The following is a 19,063-nucleotide window of genomic DNA, read 5'->3' as shown; positions in this document are numbered from 1 at the left end:
TTTTGCCAAATATTTATTCTTAATTCCAAATATATCCCTCCTCTAACTTTTATTGTGTCATTATTTAAAATGCTTTTAACTGCTAAAAAAAATGAAATCCATATATAATTTTATAATTACGTGATGCTTTCATAACCTCCTATTCAACTTTGGTTTAATGTTTTATTCATTGGTTTATTACTCTAAGTATGTTTTAAGTTCTATATTCATAATTTCATGTATCATAACATCAAAAATGATAGTTTCAAATTTTTGTAGATTTTAGACTACTCTTATGCTCTTTTACACCCCACCCATACAAAATTTCAAATATATTAGAAATATGCTGATGCATGCTTTGAAATTTTCTTAGAATAATTGGAGTTTTCAAATATAAAATTTCTTTCAGCAGTAAGACAACCATCCACATAATAATAATTTATTAATTGTTTTTTTACCTCGTATCAAACACATAGATCAACGATAATCTTGAAGTAAGAGGTTCATCCCACGTTATTGTTAGAAAAGAAAAAATGATAATGAATTTTCAATTTGTTTGGATGTTTGGGAATTTTGTAGTCGAAGATACATTAAACTTCGTGATAAATCTATTTAATAATTTAAAATATTTGTTATTTTACAAAATATATGATTTGAAATACTTTGAATCTCTCATATTTGATATGTTATGTTTAGATTAAAATATATTTTTTTCTAAAAACTAGAGGTGTGATTCTCTCCTTTTAAATTGTTACACTAATAAACTTATACAATATTATCATAAATGCAACGTGTCAGTCATATTTGTCCAATACATGTTGTCTATGGTCGTAAGACCAGTTCAACATCTTGCATTGTTTTTTTATTTTTTTGAATATTTTTATTAAGTATGTCATCTCGCTCCTTAGCATATGCAAGCTTGTTATAATGTTTTTTTTTTTTTTTGTTCAAATTGTATCATGTGGGTAAGACTAATAATTATAATTATAATTTATAAATGTATATGAGAAGAAATATATATGTGTGTAATAAAGTATAAAACTAAAATATTAGAAAATATAGTAAATTTTGAAGAAACTATAACAAATATAATTTAACTTTGATTTGTATTTTTAATATTGTATAAATTTAGTTAATGAAATTTGTTGTATAACAATTTAGTCACAACAAAAACAAATTTAATCAAAATTTGATATTAATTTTTACTATTTTTTATGTAAGTACTGTACTTTCTAAAACCACAGTCTCTGATTAGTTTATCAACTTATTTATGAAAAAAATCGATTAAATCGTTTAAAAGTTTTAAAATATAAAAACTAAATTGTTATACAGTAAATACAATGACTAAACTTTTATAAAGTTGAACATCTAAAATTAGCTCGTTACAAACTAAAGTTTAAAATCTACATAGAAAGTTTAGAAACTAAAAGTGACTTATGCTTCATCATTTCATCTATTTAATTTGAAGATTATGAATATTTGTGTTGTTTTTTAAAATTATTTTCAATGAATCTTTTTATTGAAAATATTCATAAATATAGTCGTATATTAGATGGATACAGTGTTATTTTGTTATATTTATAAATATTTTAGGAAGTTGAAAACAAAATAAAATTCAACTTTCCAATTAAAATTAATTACCACCAATAAATTATTTATACTTTGGTTACATTTTCCTCTTAAATTAATGGACAATGTATTACTAATTCAAACTAACAGCAGTTACCATTGCGTGTAGTGCAAACATTTATATATATATATTTTTAATGAAAGGTTTTTAAATAATTTTTATGGTAAGAGTCAAAGCCATTTAGTATAATGAAAATATTTTTAAAAAGTAATGTAGTTTACCCAAACTTGTAAATAAAATAATAAGTAAACCCTTGTGTTAGAAAAATAATTGTAAATGATGATGGAAGAAAATATTTACAAATTAGAACATAATTAAAATTATATAGTAAAAGTCTATTAATGGCTATTTTTATTTATAAGGTCTGAAATTTTATATATTTTCAATACTTTAACTCTTTTTGTTATATTTGAAATTTTCAATACTTTAACTCTTTTTGTTATATTTGAAAATATCAATTGTTTTTAATAAGAAATAACTGCAACCTTTTAAGTTAAAAGAAAATGAAAAAAAAAAAAGGAGAGGCTATAATGCATTTGTATGAGGTCTCGTATTTAATTTAAAAGCAATTTATTTTAGAAAGAATAGAGTTTAATATTAAAAATAGTTTTGAAGGGTTTTAAATCGTGCTTTTGTTGTCAAAAGTTTAAGTAAAAATAAAGTTTTGAATTTAAATAAAAATAAAGTTTTGAAAGACATTTTCTTCAAGTCAATCAAACGGACTCTTAATGAATGGGAAGTGAAACTATTTTTTCTTTTTTCCTGTACCTGTGGTTTTAAAAACAATCATTAACAAGCAAACAATATCATAACATAATAGTGAGAAAGAGAAATACTAAATTTGGATTTCATATTATTCCAACTGTTTTGTTATCAATTTGTGTACCTGCATTAATGATCTATATAGTACAAAAGAAATGGAGTTTAAAAAAAGCTACAATTACACAAAAAAAAGGGAAAACAAAAAACAAAAAAAAGAAGGAATCTGAGACATATTCTTCATCAAAACTAATACAATGATTCTAACTATAGTTCTTTTTATTTTAGGAGACAAACCTCTTTATTAAAACTCTTCAACTAGAAATTTGTACAATACAAACACTACCTAATCACATTCTTGTCCACCTCCTCACCTAACAAAGGGTATCAGCAAATACTCAGCATAAAAGAGCTGCACAACATAACATTAGTATAGACAGTCAGATAGAGGGGATTTTTTTTCAATAACAACAATAATAATAGCTTTCAAAGACCAAATGAGTTCACATCAACAGGATCCAAAGCAAGTAACAATAGCTAAACAAAAACTAAAAGAAAAAGCTCCAATTATCAGAGTTTGGAAAAAGAAGAAACAAATTCAGAATTTCTTCGACACAAGACTAGGAGACTACATCTGAGTATATGACTACATGAAAACATAAACAATTAACATATATACGCACTATTTAATAGTATGGAGTTTTGCCTCAAAATCAATTGGGTGTGTGAGGGGTAGCTCATCTATCTTATAAAGAGTATGAGTTCCCTTTAGGTTTTTTCAACACGGGATTCTCAACATGTTCCATCAAGATGGTGCTTCGATTGGGTTCAATCTTGATCGAATCAATTCTTTTTATTGAACGGAATACCTATTTGAGTTTTATGGACTCTAATATCATATTTGATTCCATCTCAAAATTAACCAACTCACAGTGAAAGAAACAGATCATCTAAAATTTATGAAGAGTGAGAGTCCTATCGATTTTTCCAATGTAAGATTATCAATCGTACAGAGGATATAAGAAAAACCCAACTGCTTTGAGGCATATTCTCATCACAAAAGACGCCACCATTTTATTCACATATAAACATGCTACACAAGGAAGATAATGACAGCAGCCAAAAATTGACGTGACTAGACAAAGATATAACCAAAAGCATTTTTAAAAAAACAACAGATACATTAGTATCTGAGAACTAGCTTTTTCTAAAGATGAAGCATGCTTTTGTGTCAGAAGTGAATTTATAGCCATCAAGTCAACTGAATCAATCTATAATCCAACAGCATAAACGAGTGATTCATTAGTTACATGTTTTATAGGAGACCTTAAATTCACAATCAACATTGATTTTATCTACTATATTGCAAGTTAGACCACCGGATAGAGTAGCTTAGGATCATGCGACTGGCATTAATTAACTATCAATTGTTTCTTGTTTAGTCACAAACATAATCTCCTACAGCATACCTTCCATATAAACATGTAGAAGGATGTTATTGCAGCTTTGCTTTTCAAATCAACTGATTTGGCACGAATCCAAAGAATTGACCCCAAAGTGACGTGTCCCAAAACCTAAAGAGTGTACAAAGGTATTAACATACTTAGAAAGTACATAAATGTTAAGGGCATACTATAAAGTGTTTTCGAAAGGGTTAAAATCACTCCTAAACATGCATTTAGCCATTTCAAATCCATCTCTATCTTGCAGTCTAGGTCTAGGAAATTGTTTCTTTTTTTAATATTTGAAATCTATTTTTCTTTTAATAGAACTATGAGTCTATGATTAGAAAGGAAAATACGTTGTCTATGTACGGGTTTCAAGGAGCCAGAGATTTACCGTTAGCCATTTACTCCACGGGGAAGAAGAGGCAACTCCCATTAAAACAGCAGAAGTATATGCTACTTCAAGCAAGGAAATACAACTCCAAAACACCTGCAGAAGTGAAATCCTCACACTAGGATATATGACTATATACATCCATGCCAACATGGAAGACGCTTTGCGTAAAAATTGAATTACTCAATACCCACCCGCTCTTGCCCTAGACGTACTGTAAAGGAACGGATGCCAAATATCTTATCTCCATCAATATCTGGTATATCCTAGAAACACAAGTAGAATTAACAAGTTACAAGTATAATCAAGTAAGAGTTGGTGTAAATGTTATTATTATTATACTAAATATGAACCATGAGGTAGATCTAGTGGTTAACATGGTTCGTTTAAATAACAAAAGGCTTATGAACGAGTTCAAGCTATGGTAGCTTCCTACCTAGAACTTAATATTCTACAAGTTATCTTACCAAATGTAGCAGGAAATGCAATTGGCCTCATGAATATTAAAAAAATATTATTACACTAAATATGAAAAAATAACAAGACCTTATTGAAATTCACTTTTCATTTAAATCAATGTTTACCTTAAATAATGCTATAACGATCGAGAAGAAACTCATAAATGCAGTTGCAAAGATCAAAGAACGTGAAAAAACCGGAGGTCTCTGGAACACATGGGTCTGTAAACATTTATACATATTAGTCGAAGATAGGAATTAGGAAACAACTTTTAACACAAATGCTAGTTTGTAAACTTAAATATTAATATTTTTAGGACACGCGCCTCCATTTTTATTTCCCATTTTAGGATGATTATTAACTGGAAGGCCTCCCATCTATCATACATACAAGAGGGGTAAGAAAGACAATTCACAGGGACATAAGGGAAGTGGGACGGAAGTTAGTTATTTCGGGAGTGAAAACCATTGTTGAAGAAGGAGGGTTTATGTAGGGGTTTGGCTGGGCAGTGGGAAGGGTTGGGGTTAAGTCTTAGAGTGGGTGAGAGCCAACACTCTAATTTTCTGGGAGTATCCGGTTATCTTCCTTATAATCTTTGCTACTGTTTTCATGGATCGTATTATCGTGTTATATAAATCAGGGATAGTTCTCCATGTTTTTTGGATATCTTGTTGGAAATAGTTCACAATGCATACAAATGGACGTTGATCCCACCATGAGTGCTTAATTTTGTATGCATAATCTGCCATCAATCTATCTGCCCGTTCAAATATTATCTTTGATCCCAACAACTTCTGCTTGTTAATTTCTTCTTAAATGTTTCCTACTATATGCTATTTTAACAAGCCAAATGATTTAGTCATTGATAGTGTTAGAAACGGCGGAATTGGATCATGTTGAAAGCTATGGGTAATTGAGATTTACTTTACCCTAACTTTTTATTATTTTAATTAGGCTCGTGTTGCTTATATATTTTCCTCTTTGTATTTTTATTATCATAAGAAAATAATAGAACTATCAGCATAGTAGTTTCTTTCCTTGAACTAGGGTTTCCATGTAAATTTGTGTCTGTTCTACATCTCTACCTACAATAGATAGCAACAATTATTTATTCATAAGTGGAATCTTTAGACCTGCATGTGTAGAAAAAAGGCAAGTTGAACAATCACGGCTCTAACAGCTAGTATACACATAGCGGCAACGACAGCAAATCTCTTCCATCTCAACAGTGGCAGCTGAAGTAACAGAAAAGTTAAAGACCATCAAGCTCTTAATCAAAGCCAAGTTTCTTTCATACATTTACTATGCTCACAATACTATCTGTTTTCATCATCTAGAATCACAATATAGAACATAAAAGTTGAGGAGGAAGAATTTTCAGTGACCAAGAAGGGAAAAAGTCAATATATCCTCTAAATTTTGCTGGGTTAATCGATTTTTTTTTTCTTTTGATAACACACTAACTTGCTGGGTGAATCAATTAAAACCCAAAAATTTCGCAAGTGAATCAATTCAGGCCGTTTATTATCGATGCACAACTACTTTCACTTAATTCTAATTTAAAATCAACTAAAAGAACGTAAATAAAATTATTTTTCTCCCATAATTCTACCAAGTACCAGAAAAATTACATGAAGAAGATATTATGAAAAATGACTCATATAATGGAAGCACCCATTGCCCACTTGATTCTGATATTTCCATCTAATATTATGTTAAACCTTTCCTTTAAAGAAATGTTACACATGAAAATTATGCATTAACAATTTTAAAACAAAATCTTGTTAAAGGATCAAAATTGATTCACTTATTAAAGCTGTGGTTTTTAATTTGATACAATTATTATTTAGAGATTTAATTAATTCAACCTACTAAGTTTTATCATATAAATTGATTTCTTCTTTAAAAAGTAAATTATTAATTAAACTGAAAGGGGCTAATAGATCCTTTTCGTCCAGAATTTGAAGGGTCCGAGTTCAGAATCAGTCTAAGGAATGATTCTGTTGTCACTTTATGCAAACGTAAGCACTTTTTTTATTAAAAAAAAAACATATCGTTAATTACAAATTGGGTCCAGTATTATTCGGTCATTATACTTTTAAGGGATAGTTGCAAATTTAGCAATTAGATTCAAAATAATTAAGTATATTGCAACATTTTAAAAAATTTGCAAATATAGCAAAATTTGTCAAATTCTATCACCGATAGACCATGTTGTAAATATTGGTTTATCACTCATAGACCATAACGAGCCTATCAGCGATACAAGTCTATCAACGATAGTTTTGCTATATTTGCAATTTTTTTAAATGTTGCTATATCCTTAATTATTATTCCTCAAATAGCTATCCATTACAACGACCCTACTTTTAAAAGTTCATAGAATCCATGACCTTTTATGGTTATGCCTATTTGGTTTTTATAGTTTTTTTTTTAAAATAATAATAGCAATAATAAAATTTAATATTACGAAAGATAAAGCGACATTTTAAAAATATAAGAAAATGAACTAAAATATCAACAAAATACAGCAAAATTTTAGATTAATTAATGATATACATTGATAGATATTGATAGACTTCTATTCGTGTCTATGAATGTCACCGATAGAAATTGATAGAAACCTATAGGTGTCTAGCAATATCTATCAATGATAGAATGTGAAATTTTGATATATTTCGTAAGTGTTTTGTCAATTTTGTCTTTTTTTTACAATTTCTCAAAAATAAACAAGCAAAATATCCAAGAATTCAATTTTGTAACTAACAGGTCCTTTCATGAATTTGTTTAATACTTACATGACATATTGATGATCTATTATTTAAGAATAATGTAGCAGACTGATTTTGGATTAATCCTTCAATAATACACGTGCCATGTAAGCATTTAACATGAGTGGTTATTGTACATAAAATTGAAAGTTTCAAAACTTATTAGAAATGTTTAAAGTTTGACTTTACAGATACGACCATAACAGTTAAGGGATCTATTGTAAATTGTTTTAGTACATGGAGTAAATAGAAAGATTATAAACCGATGTATGAGATAACCAAAATCCTATTGACCTGTTAAATTCTTAAAAAGAAAATTTGTGGTTTCCAGAGGCTTGGTAGAGAGATTGGAAAAAGTGTTGCCTTCTACAGTCACCTTCTAGAATGGATTTGTAGGTGATAGACAAATTGTTGGTCCAATTTTTGATAGCTGATAAATGGTGAAGAATTACAAAAGGTAGAAGAAGAAAGTTTAGAAGATGGGACCTTAAGAATCTTTGCCTTTCTAAAGATAGGTCCGTAGACCTTATACCATAGTCAAGGTGTCTTATCTAGCCTGTCATTTATCAATCTACTTTCCGTACACCCCAATTACAAGGGACAGAGCACTGAGAAAGAGAGGAAGACAAGAGTTTGCTCTCGTTTTTTTAGTTTCGAAAATCTTACTCCTATCTAACAACTCTATTGGGTTAAAGAGAGACAAATGGCCATGAAAAGGAAAAGAATGTGAAAATTGATTACCCATTTGGGTCCTGTGCAATAATAATTATTGGTACCTCACGCTTTAATTATGGAAAGATTAGTATCAACACTCCAATTGAAGGTTCATAATCAGCCCTAAATAATCCAACCAGACCAATACCTTCATATGGTGATCAGTTTGCAAAGTTACTGAGCTAACGAAGTATATATGCAAGCATAAAACTTCAACCAAATGTGGCATGGATATTTGAGTCTACGTGATAATAAATTTGATAAGGAAGTTTTACCTCTTTTTCAGGTCAAACTTTTCTTTTTGGAGCCATAAGATAATATGTCAAATCAAAATTTCAGCATGTACATATAGTAGCCAGTAAGATACGCATGCTAGATTTGTTTTTTTGACAGATACGAAGCTGGAAATAAATGATAAGATAAAGAAACCCACTTACATCAATGGAATAAGCAGTCCCGAGAATAAAGCTGACGAAAAGAGCCCAAAACAATGGCCATGAACGAACAACCCATCCTAGCCAAAAACTCTGCACAAAAGCATTGGGAGTAAAGTAGTTTCAGAATGGAATCTTGGCGTCAATTATTTGTAGTTCAGATGCACAAATGGAAATAGAGGCACTTGCAAAAATGGCAAAACAAGTTATCATAATTAAGTCTATAGCACACATATTTTATTATTTGCGAAAATGGCAAAAACAAAACCCAACCCACACATATAAAAGCTTGGATTTGATTATTTTTTGCTATATTTGCAAAATCACAAACCTTAAAGACATTTTTGTAAAATGCCTAAACTAATTTGCCACCCAATACAATTTCCCATGAAAATAACCATAAGAAGTATAACACATGTTGAACAAGAAAAAGAAAACCCTTTTAGTCCCCTAGATTTTAAAATGTTACACTTTTATCCCTAAAGTTTAAGTTTAGTTTTTATTTTGTCTAACAAAAAAATAAAACTTTTCATCAATGAAATAAAAAATGGACTAACACTCAGGGATTCAATCTCTTCGAGGGAGAGAGAAAGAAAACAAGGTGTTACATTATCAATCAACCCAAAATCTTGAGCAAATGGGTTATGGTAAATCTAATTATATCAATACTTCAACACTCCCACTCACTTTTGGACCATTTATAGAACATCCAACAAGTAGAAACCATATTATATGGCCAGGAAAATGACATTACAAACACATGACCTCCTACTCTAATACCATGTTAAATCACCAATTGAGTTTAATGGGTTACGGTAAATTTAATTATGACATTACTTCCATACAAAGAAGTCTAATGCGTAAAAGAAAACAAACTGAAGGTCCCAGAAGAAACTAAAGAAAACCGAACACATTATTAGAAACGACCAATAAAACTGCAGTAAGATTCAAAATTAAAAAGCAACAAAAATCGAACTTGGAGGCAACAAGGAACCAAAAACCAAGATAGTAGGGACCCAAACTCCAAAATCGAAAACAGCCACAAGGCAAACAAAGAGCTGAAGCTACATGACAACCAAAATAAAACTCTTCAACAGGCACAAAAACACTGATCCAAAAGCCTTGGGAAGGAAATAAATAACTTCAAGTAAAAATCAATGATAGGAAACTGCAAAAAGATATTATTAAGCCTGTCCATCAGTTCCATCAACAAAGATAGAAATTTCACGCAACTTAAGTCTACAAGGTGCTAAAAAAAGGGAAAGAAAGGAAAAAAAAAACCACAAGCTGCAATAAGATAATCAAAGTTGCTTAGAACTGAGGACAGATGAAGAGAATACTACTAAGCACAATCTTGAAACAAAGAAACTAGAGCTTCTGGAAAGCAATAGTCTGAAATATACTTTGTTGCTGCGAGGACTACTTATTGAAATATTGAGGTCAACAGGCACACTAATAATAACCTTAATGAAGTCAAGTGAAGGGGATTGTTAGATGATAAATAATTAAATTTACCTTTATCCATCAGCTTAAGCTTTTGGTTCAAAGGGTGATTTAAGAACTACTTCAACATACATTACTTTTTGTCTTTGTTAGAATTAGGGGGACTTGGCCCAAGGAAGGATTTACCCTAATTTCCTTTCCTTTTTTATCATAAGCTTGTTGTCTACTTATTTTCTCCTTTGTATCTTTTGTTAATATGAGAAATTAATAAGAAAGTCAGATCATGGTTTTTCTCTCGGTACTCGGATTTCCTCGTAACTCGATGCCTATTTTCTTTACCGCTTTTAATAGTCTTCAATTACTCTATTAATACGAACCAAATCCAAAGGGTTAAACAAATCACTAGAGTTCAAGATTCCTCCACGAGATTGTTCAAAAGGAGAAGGTTCATTAGAAATTATATCTCCAAATTAAGATAGAGTTACCTAAAAACTTGTCTCGAATTTCAATGGAAGTAGGAATTAGAAAACCTCAATAAAAGAGAACTATAATCCAACAATACTTGGGGTTTTAGAAGCAACCATAATCAAACCCGCAAAATGTTCACCAATAACTTTGAAAGTCTGCAAGTTCTAATAGTGCAAAGGTATATTCTTATTCTGAATCCATCCACCATAACCTACACAAAATTCAAGTCGGTTATGTTTTGTGGTAATCTAATCCTCAAATTTCAAAGAAAAAGGCCCAATGTGCATCCATTTTCCATTAGAGCCATGTCTCCCAAGAATCCTACCATCATCCATTTGTAATAAAGCTTTGTCAGCCAGTGATTTTCAATGACTTCCTCACCTTTCAGTCATCATTGATGACATTCAACTGGGAGATCACCATGAGAAAATTGCAAACCAAATCAATCACTTCTTTTTCTTTTGAAATTCCACAAAGAACTTGGAGCACTTGGATGGGAGAACACCTTGGGAGGATCACTTGAGTTGGATGGAGCATTCACATAAAACTTAAAGTTATTAAAATTGGAGATAAAAACCTTCAACATAACCCAAAAGTTAGACCACCACACTTAAAAAGACCAACAGGCACACTAATGGGCATTATTCGGCTAGTGATTGGTCTCATGACGCACTCAGTTATCCAATTGGACAAAGAACACCCCTTATGTATGCTAGTGGTACCAAATTCATCCCTCTCAGGGTTGATGTGTGATTTTCTTTGGAAGGGGATGATGAAGGGTAAAGTAAGGGTTCACATTTGATTAGATGAAAGCTTATTGAGAGCCCTATTGATAGCGGGGGTCTTGACATCGAGAATCTTAGGCTGTGTGACAAGGCCTCACTAGCTAAGTGGTTGTGGTGCTTCTCTTCTGAGATGTGGCATAAGATTATGTTATGCAAATACGGTCCTCATCCTTTTGAGTGGTTGTCCTAGGGGATTTTTGGTACTGACCAGAAATTATAGAAGAATATCCCAAAAGAGCTCCCATCTTTTGTGAACTTAATGTTGATTTTATGGAATTAATCTCTATTTCATTAATTATTTAGTAGAGGTACAAGTTTATATATAACCATAGAGAAATACACTTAAGGAAATAATATCAAATAATATTTCCAGAATAATATCACCTAAGAATAATCTAGTTATATTAATACTTAAGTCCATTGTACGGCGGGGAGGGGAAGAATACTTACTTTTGGAAGGATCACTAGGTGAGTGAGAGACCTCTCTGCTTTATATCCTAGACTTTGTCATTTGTTGTCTCTCAAAAATCACTTTGTTGATGACTTTCTTATGTGGTCAGGGAGCTCTTGTTCTTTCTCTTATGGTTTCTTCGTTCTCTTTCCAATAGGGAGACAACAAATTTGGTTCTTTGCTCGAGAACTACTCTTTTAAGCGTGGGATAAGGGATGTGAGGGTCTGGAGACCCAATCCTTTGGAGGGGTTCAAGTTATAAATTCATAGTCTCAAGGACCATTCTCCTTAGGTAATTTTTTCTTTTCAGTCCTTTTGGTCAGTCAGGTTCCTAGGAAAGTGAGATTCTTCACCTGGCAAGTTTTACATGGTCGTGCAAACACGATAGACCATCTCACCAAAAAGTTCCCCTTGCTATGAGCGTTCTATTGCATCTTTTCTCAAAAGGAAAAGGAAGGTATGGATCGTATTCTTTGGCGCTGCAAGTTTGCTAGTTCGGTTTGGGAGTGGTTCTTCCAAACGTATGGCTTTGCGTTGGCATGATAGAGGGGAGTTAGTGCTATGATTGAGGAGTACCTCCTCCATTTACCTCAAGGGGAGAAGGGTCGCTTTTCTGTAGCATGCACTAGTGTGTGTGATTTTATGGGTTTTGTTGGGTGAGTGGAATAGCAAGATTTTTAGAGAGGTGAACAGGACCCTAGCGAGGTTTTGTCCCTTGTTCGCTTTCACTTTGCTTTGTGGACTTCGGTTTCAAATATCTTTTGTAACTATTCTATAGGTGTAATTTTACATAGTTAGAGCTCCTACTTGTAGAGGGCAATGTTTTGTGGACAAGGTTATTTGTACATCCGGGTATTCTTTCATTTGTTTCTCAACAAAAGTGATTATTTATTAAAAAACAATTTTAAAAAATCATTCCTCTCCAGCTTAAAGAAATTGTGAAAAAACAGCACCCTTTGTTAACTCAACCAAAAAATGTTCAGACCAAACAAGGTGAGAAGGTTGAGGAATGGCAGAGACATATATTTAACGGAGCAAAACAAACATCCTGCAAATGAGTGAAGGATGAGGAAGAGTCAATGATAGGCAGGTGGCAAGAAGCAATGGCAGATGGAAGGGGAGAGTTGATGTTTCTAGGGATAGAAAGAAGACCTGCCAATGAATTAGTGATCCAACATGGGCATATCTTGTTTAGTTTGCACTGATTCTTAAGTTTCAAAATATTACATTTTTACTCCTGAATTTAAGTTTTATTTTTATTTGGTTCCTAGGTTTCATTTGGTCTCTAGGTTTAAAAAACTAAAAGGTCTATGGACCAAAAAGATGTTTTTTTCCCGAAAAATAAAGAAATAGTAAATATATATTCCTGTATAAGTTAATCAAATAACACTCAAAAGATATTAAATAAAAACTCTAACAAATGGTCTTGCAATGATGTGACACAAAAAATACTACCATAATGGAAAACGTGGAGACAATTGCAACGCCTGTTCCAAAAGAATATTCTCCCGATGCTAATGGAAGATATGGCTTGTTAATCTGCAATTAAAACACATTGGAACCATTAAGTTTGGTCTTCTTTCATGCCAACAAGAAAGAAAATCGTGAACTTCCCTTTTATTATTATTCAACGCTATCCAGTGAAGGTCAGATTATATGATAGCTTTTTCTGCAGACTTAAGGTGCTTCCACTCACACATTAAAGAATTATATATGGTTGAAATGCTCATACTAGTGAACTATAAAAGATTATGATAAAGTGCCCAATAAGGAGAACACTGCAGAAATGGGCATGATATTCTGCAAGAAATGCCTTCAATGTAAAAACGGGTACTAATCCATGACTGCACTCACATATAATGTGATCCACTCTCAAGTCCCTAAAAATTATGAAGTTCAGCATGCCTAATTTAATATGCTTCGGTGGGAAAAAGAATACAACAGAAGTACCTTGTCTATTTCAATGTCAAATAATTGATTCAGACCTACAATGTAAATATTCATAAAGAGGGCCGCAACTATAGCCTGAAAAAAAAAATTGCAAATGTGTTAAATATATTTACGAACGCTGTCAGAATTCAAATTGTACATTTTGTTTGAAACATCACCTCCAACACTCCAGTTAAAAATAATGGTGACAAGTCGGATAGTTTCTCAACTGCTAGTAGAGAAACTGATACAATGCTCAACGCCTAGAAGCATGAAAGGAAAGCGTAAGCTAAGAATCGAAAGTAATTTTCACTGTACGTCGAATCATTTAGAGGGTAGCAGCCACGATGTTGCAGCTGCTAGCTACATCAAAGAATTTTCCCTCATGAAGAGAAATGTAAAAATAAGTTATTGGTCTAAAAGGACATGAGTTTGAAAAAACGTAACTGTACCAATAACTGTGTGCGGCCGTGAAAACCTGTAAAAAGCATCTAAAAAACTCCTTACAGAATCACCATAATTTTTGGAACTCAAGGCTTCGGATTCAGTTTCAAAAGGCTGATTAGAGGCTGCTTTTCTAACTTGGATTCTATCATCTTTTTTCTGATAGAAGGTGTACCTTTCCCGATGTCTTCTAAAAACAAATTCACAATGATGTGATTCATATTCAGATTCAACACAACAGTGCCTTTTAGAAATCTTCAATGCTCCAGGCCTTGGACCTTCAATTGTAACATGTGAACAGATGAGTAAGCATTTTCTACCAATTTCCTTAATTATACTACGTTACAAATAAAAAACAAAATAAGACAGATGCATATATCAAAAGAAGAGAGCAAAATGATAATATTTATAATAAATAAAAAAAAAAAAACCCTCCCTTTTTTAGTCTTTAGGAAGTACATCCACAATGCTTTTAAAAGGTGGTAACAATGTCGTTTGTATACAAAACTCACAAAAAGAAGACCTAATAAAGGTCACCAGTTATTTAAAAATATGTTTTAAAAAAAGAGTCTACTCCAGGAAGAAAAAAACTAACAATAATTTCCCACAGCTCACACACTTTTTAAAGATTATTAAGCATCCTTTTGTTTTGTGTGTAAAATTCTCACGAAAACAGAACGCATGGATATCAAGGAGAAGGTAAAACTCCAATCTTTTAATCGGCTTTCTGAACCAATTTGTTTTGGTGAAATAGTGGAAGAAATTAATGAGATTCATTCCAAGAATGCTTCAAGAAAGACAACATGGGAAGCATCCACAGGTAGAAAACCAACTTTAGTAGCAAGAACAAGGAGATTGTCCATCAAAGATCAAACAGCTACAAATAAAGGCAAAGAGGTGGGAAAAGACAATCAAGAAGCAAATGGCAAGAAGACTGACCAAAATCCTTATGTTCGACCCTTTAAGAGTGTTTGCTATAGGTGTGGCCAAACGGGGCACCCTTCCAGTGCTTGTCCTCAATGTAAAACAATGGCATTTGTTGATGAAGAAAATGAAGATTCATTCGAGAACAATAAAGAAAGTGAAGAAGAAGCGGAGATGATTGGAGCGGATGATAGAGATCAAGTTTCTTGTGTTCTTCAAAGAGTCTTGATCACACCAAAAGGGAGAATTACATCCTCAACGGCATTGTCTTTTCAAGACAATATGCACAATCAACAACAAAGTTTGCAATGTCATCATAGATGAAGTAGTGAGAATTTCATTGCCAAGAAGTTAGTGGCAGCCTTGAATTTGAAAACTGAGTCTCATCCAAATGCCTAGAAGAAAAGAGGAGAAGCTCAAGTTAATGAGATATGCACCGTTCCATTGACAATTGGAATAGCTACAAAGATCAAATAGTTTGTGACGTTTTGGAGATGGATGTGTGTCACATTCTATTGGAGAGATCATGGCGATACGATACGCAAGCCTTACATAATGGGAGAGAGAATGCTTATGAATTTCAATGGATGGATAAAAAGATTGTATTGTTGCCTCAGACCCAGAAGGAAAATGAAAGTGTTAATTCCAAGAAGAGTAGATGCAATCATTTGTTTGTCATAATCAGTGTAAAGAAGTTGTTAAAGGAAATGGATAAAGAAGAGCAAGAAGAGGTTGGTGAGAAAGAAAAGAGGTTGTTTACAAGCAGAAAGTTCAAAATCTTTATAATTGGCCTATATTGGAAAAATGTTTAAGTGGGTAACCAAGTGTGAGGCACTTGTCTACTGAGTGTCCCCAACATAAAACAGGAACATATATGGATGAAGAAAAAGAGAATTTGTTGGCTGGATGCAGTGAAGATAATGAGAAAGAAACCAATTATATTGACGCGGTCCACGGATGAAGGTGGTAGGATGTCTTGTCTTCTCCTAACGATGCAGATTGCTCTCAAAGGAGATTTTAATCCTCAAATACATTGCAAAAAGTTTGATAAAGAAAGGGAGGTAGATTGGGCCTTGTAGTAGTTAAAATTGTAGAAAATAAAAAAAATGGTGAAGTTCATCAAGAAATGCAGAATTTGTTTGATGAGTTTCCAAAATTTCAGCGAGGGTATAATGTCGTGATGGTTGTGGCAGATCGATTTAGTAAAATAACCCATTTCTTGGCTTGGGTTAAATCTCGAAGGGTGGTTAACTTTGTAATAATTCATCTATGCAAAGCTAGAATTCCTGTAAGCAGACAGCTGGGGCTTTTTAAAGTGTTACACAATTGGGATTCTAAATAGTCACACCCTTGAAGACGAGTTTGATTTTCGAAGGGGTGGAATATGGTGTACCCGAGAGAGTGAGAGTTACTTGTATTAAAAGAGAGTTGCTTGTTTTTAAAAAAGGGAAGTTAGAAAGTTAATTAGAAAGATAGTTTGGAACTTGTACTCATATTTCTACATGAATACAACATTTCTCAACTCATTTGAGAGAGTAATCATTTGGATGAAAAGTCCAACTTTTGGTTTACACAAGTGCAAGATCTTGTTCCTGCTAGAAGAATTGTTTCCAGATCCTGGACACCGGCCTTGAGATTTCCAAAATCTCTGTAGAATCAGCACAGTTGTACAAATTATAGAACAAGTACGAGTAATAGAGTAGATCAAGTCCATGTAAGGTTAAAGTAAGGTCTTCCTTAGATCTACTTTATAAGCATATACTTCTTTAGTATTGATCCGCACCTTCCCACTCTTATGGCACAGAGATGTACACATGCAAGACGGCATATGTAGTTGAAATACTATGTCAGATTCACACGTGTTTTGGCATTAAGAGTCTAATAATCTCACATTGCAAAATTCAAGAAAGTGATAGGCTCCTAACACCATAAAAAGAGTCTATACCTTTAAACATGAGTTTTTTTTTTGTAATTGTGGTGACTTTTCACGTAGTAAAGTTCCTTTATGATCGATATTCCTTTTTGAATTTGAAGTTTTCTCAGATAACTTTTTGTTATCAATTTTACTATTTTTGTTATTTCTCTATTATTATCATTTTTTTTACAATTTCCCAAGGTTTATTTTTTTTTACAGTACTGTTACTTTTCTGTTTATTCTGCCATATTGGGAAGTTTTTCCCAACATACATATGCGCGTATAAGAATCTTTTCTCCTATTATCTTTCCTGATTTTCTTCGTTGCTTTCTAGTTTCCTTTTCGGTCATGGACTTGGAACTAAATTACGATATGCCATGTGCCACTAGTCAGTGACAGAAGGGCAATATCTCGCATGCAGGCACTTCTGTTAATGGACCAGCGTTCGAACATTCGCTATCAAACGTGTCCTACTTGCGTCAATCACGTCAGACATTAGGCAACTTAGGTTCAATGCAGTGTTCTCCCACATTTATGAGGTCAAAGATGGAAATTTATTATTCGAGGACATTCATAATCTTTAGTAATTCACTTTTTTTTTCCTTCAGAGCTGCCATTTAAATGAGGTCGAAGTCTTTTCTTCTAAAAAAGGGTGAAAATCTAGTTGATCTATGCTTTAAAATTTCGTGGTTCATGCTGCTGCCAACACAACAAACACGATTGTGGGATACTTCTTTCTCAAGCAAAAGAAATACAATTATTAATAAACTAATATACTATCAAATTGTATTTTGCCCTCTTCCATCTCTCGTGGTTCGTTTGAAACTCCTTGGAGATATATTAATGACTTCCAAACGAAAAATGGCCACTCAATCAATATTAAACTATTCATTTATCATCTTTGGCATCCAAATATTCGCAATTTGGTCCAAAAGAAAATGCCAAAAACATTATTATAGAAAAATATATTACAAATATTGATTTTGTTTCTAAAGAAAATGTAATTTTGAGAACTGTAATTTTTTTTTTTTAATTTCAGTTTTAAACTGAAATTGCAGTGAAATGACGTCGACGATCAAGAGATTCAAATCTATTATTCCTATGGAACAAAGAAAACACTTTCCAGAATTTTAATTGCCACTGGCGCTGATTGGCAGGTGAGTTCATATAATACTTTCCAAATTCCCTTCAATATACATATACACACTCCAAATTAAATTTTATAAAAAATGATTTAATTTTTATTGCAATGGAAAGAAGAAAAAAAAAAACCATTGTTCTCAACTCTCAAATAGCCCCTCCAAAGGTTACATGGGAATTCGCCGCCTAGATAATCCCCTCCACCAGTTCAATTCATCCAACTTCCACAATCAACAACAAATTCTTTCAAAAATTGCAATACGAGACATGAAATTCGAAGAAACGAGCGAAAATGCCACTGACGAATTAAAGATACGAACGAAGACGAAAGGCGAAAGCGATAAATGCAAAGAAAATAAAGGTTAAAAAACGAATTAATCTTACCTGGAAGCCGGACGTTGTTGACGTCACGATTCGTCCACCCGTTTCCAATCCCACCAACTGAAACAGAAACAACAAATTAGCTTCAATCAACCAAATAAGATGAAAATCGCGAGAACATAATCGAGTTACTCGTCAAGCGCAAATAAAAATGAATCATCAAAACAGAAAAAGAAAAAGAAAACAGACTCGATAACAAAAATGCACCAATCAACAAAAAGAAAAAGAAGAAGCTAAAACACGATGCAGAAGTTCCAGCGGAGAAATCGAAGATTGAACACTGAAGCAGTCTGAAGTCACTTTTGAGGCGTACCTGCGGTAATTGTAAGATGACTTCGGTAGGCTCTAACGAACACGGAATCCATTGCCAAAATGGCTTCCTTCTTTGAGGAGAATGAAAATGATGGTGATTCGGAGGTTTGAAGAATGGCAGTAGAAAATTTAGCTCTCTCTCTCTCTCGTCTTCTTCTCCGAAGCTCTGAAGAGTCGAATCTCTGTAATGTGAGGGACCAGCGTACTGAAGTTCGGCTTTGGAAGCCGTTTCTATAAATTATTATAATTATTTCCGTTTCCCTTTTTTGTGCCCATTGCTTATTTT

General features: G+C 32.6%; 1 protein-coding gene across 2 annotated transcripts; it reads right to left on the bottom strand.

Annotated features, from left to right (window-relative positions):
* Positions 1-2,438: 2,438 nt before the first annotated feature.
* LOC101221791 (homogentisate phytyltransferase 1, chloroplastic) lies at positions 2,439-19,063 on the bottom strand. Of its 2 annotated transcripts, none has more exons than XM_004148279.3 (13): positions 18,779-19,063; positions 18,469-18,525; positions 14,109-14,383; positions 13,841-13,924; positions 13,683-13,757; positions 13,188-13,271; positions 8,589-8,678; positions 5,800-5,901; positions 4,792-4,887; positions 4,402-4,473; positions 4,208-4,303; positions 3,838-3,942; positions 2,439-2,780 (listed from the first exon to the last, which is right to left on the bottom strand). In XM_004148279.3, exons 1-13 carry the CDS (start codon positions 18,828-18,830, stop codon positions 2,739-2,741), a joined length of 1,230 nt encoding a protein of 409 aa, XP_004148327.1. In that variant the 5' UTR covers positions 18,831-19,063; the 3' UTR covers positions 2,439-2,738. The 2 variants fall into 2 exon arrangements, with proteins under 2 accessions (XP_004148327.1, XP_031736945.1); XM_031881085.1 differs by having other exon boundaries at positions 14,114-14,383; positions 18,779-19,060.

Source organism: Cucumis sativus, chromosome 2 (genome assembly GCF_000004075.3).
Source record: "Cucumis sativus cultivar 9930 chromosome 2, Cucumber_9930_V3, whole genome shotgun sequence".
In the NCBI taxonomy this organism is placed as follows: domain Eukaryota; kingdom Viridiplantae; phylum Streptophyta; class Magnoliopsida; order Cucurbitales; family Cucurbitaceae; genus Cucumis; species Cucumis sativus.
This window is presented reverse-complemented; position numbering and strand designations above follow the sequence as displayed.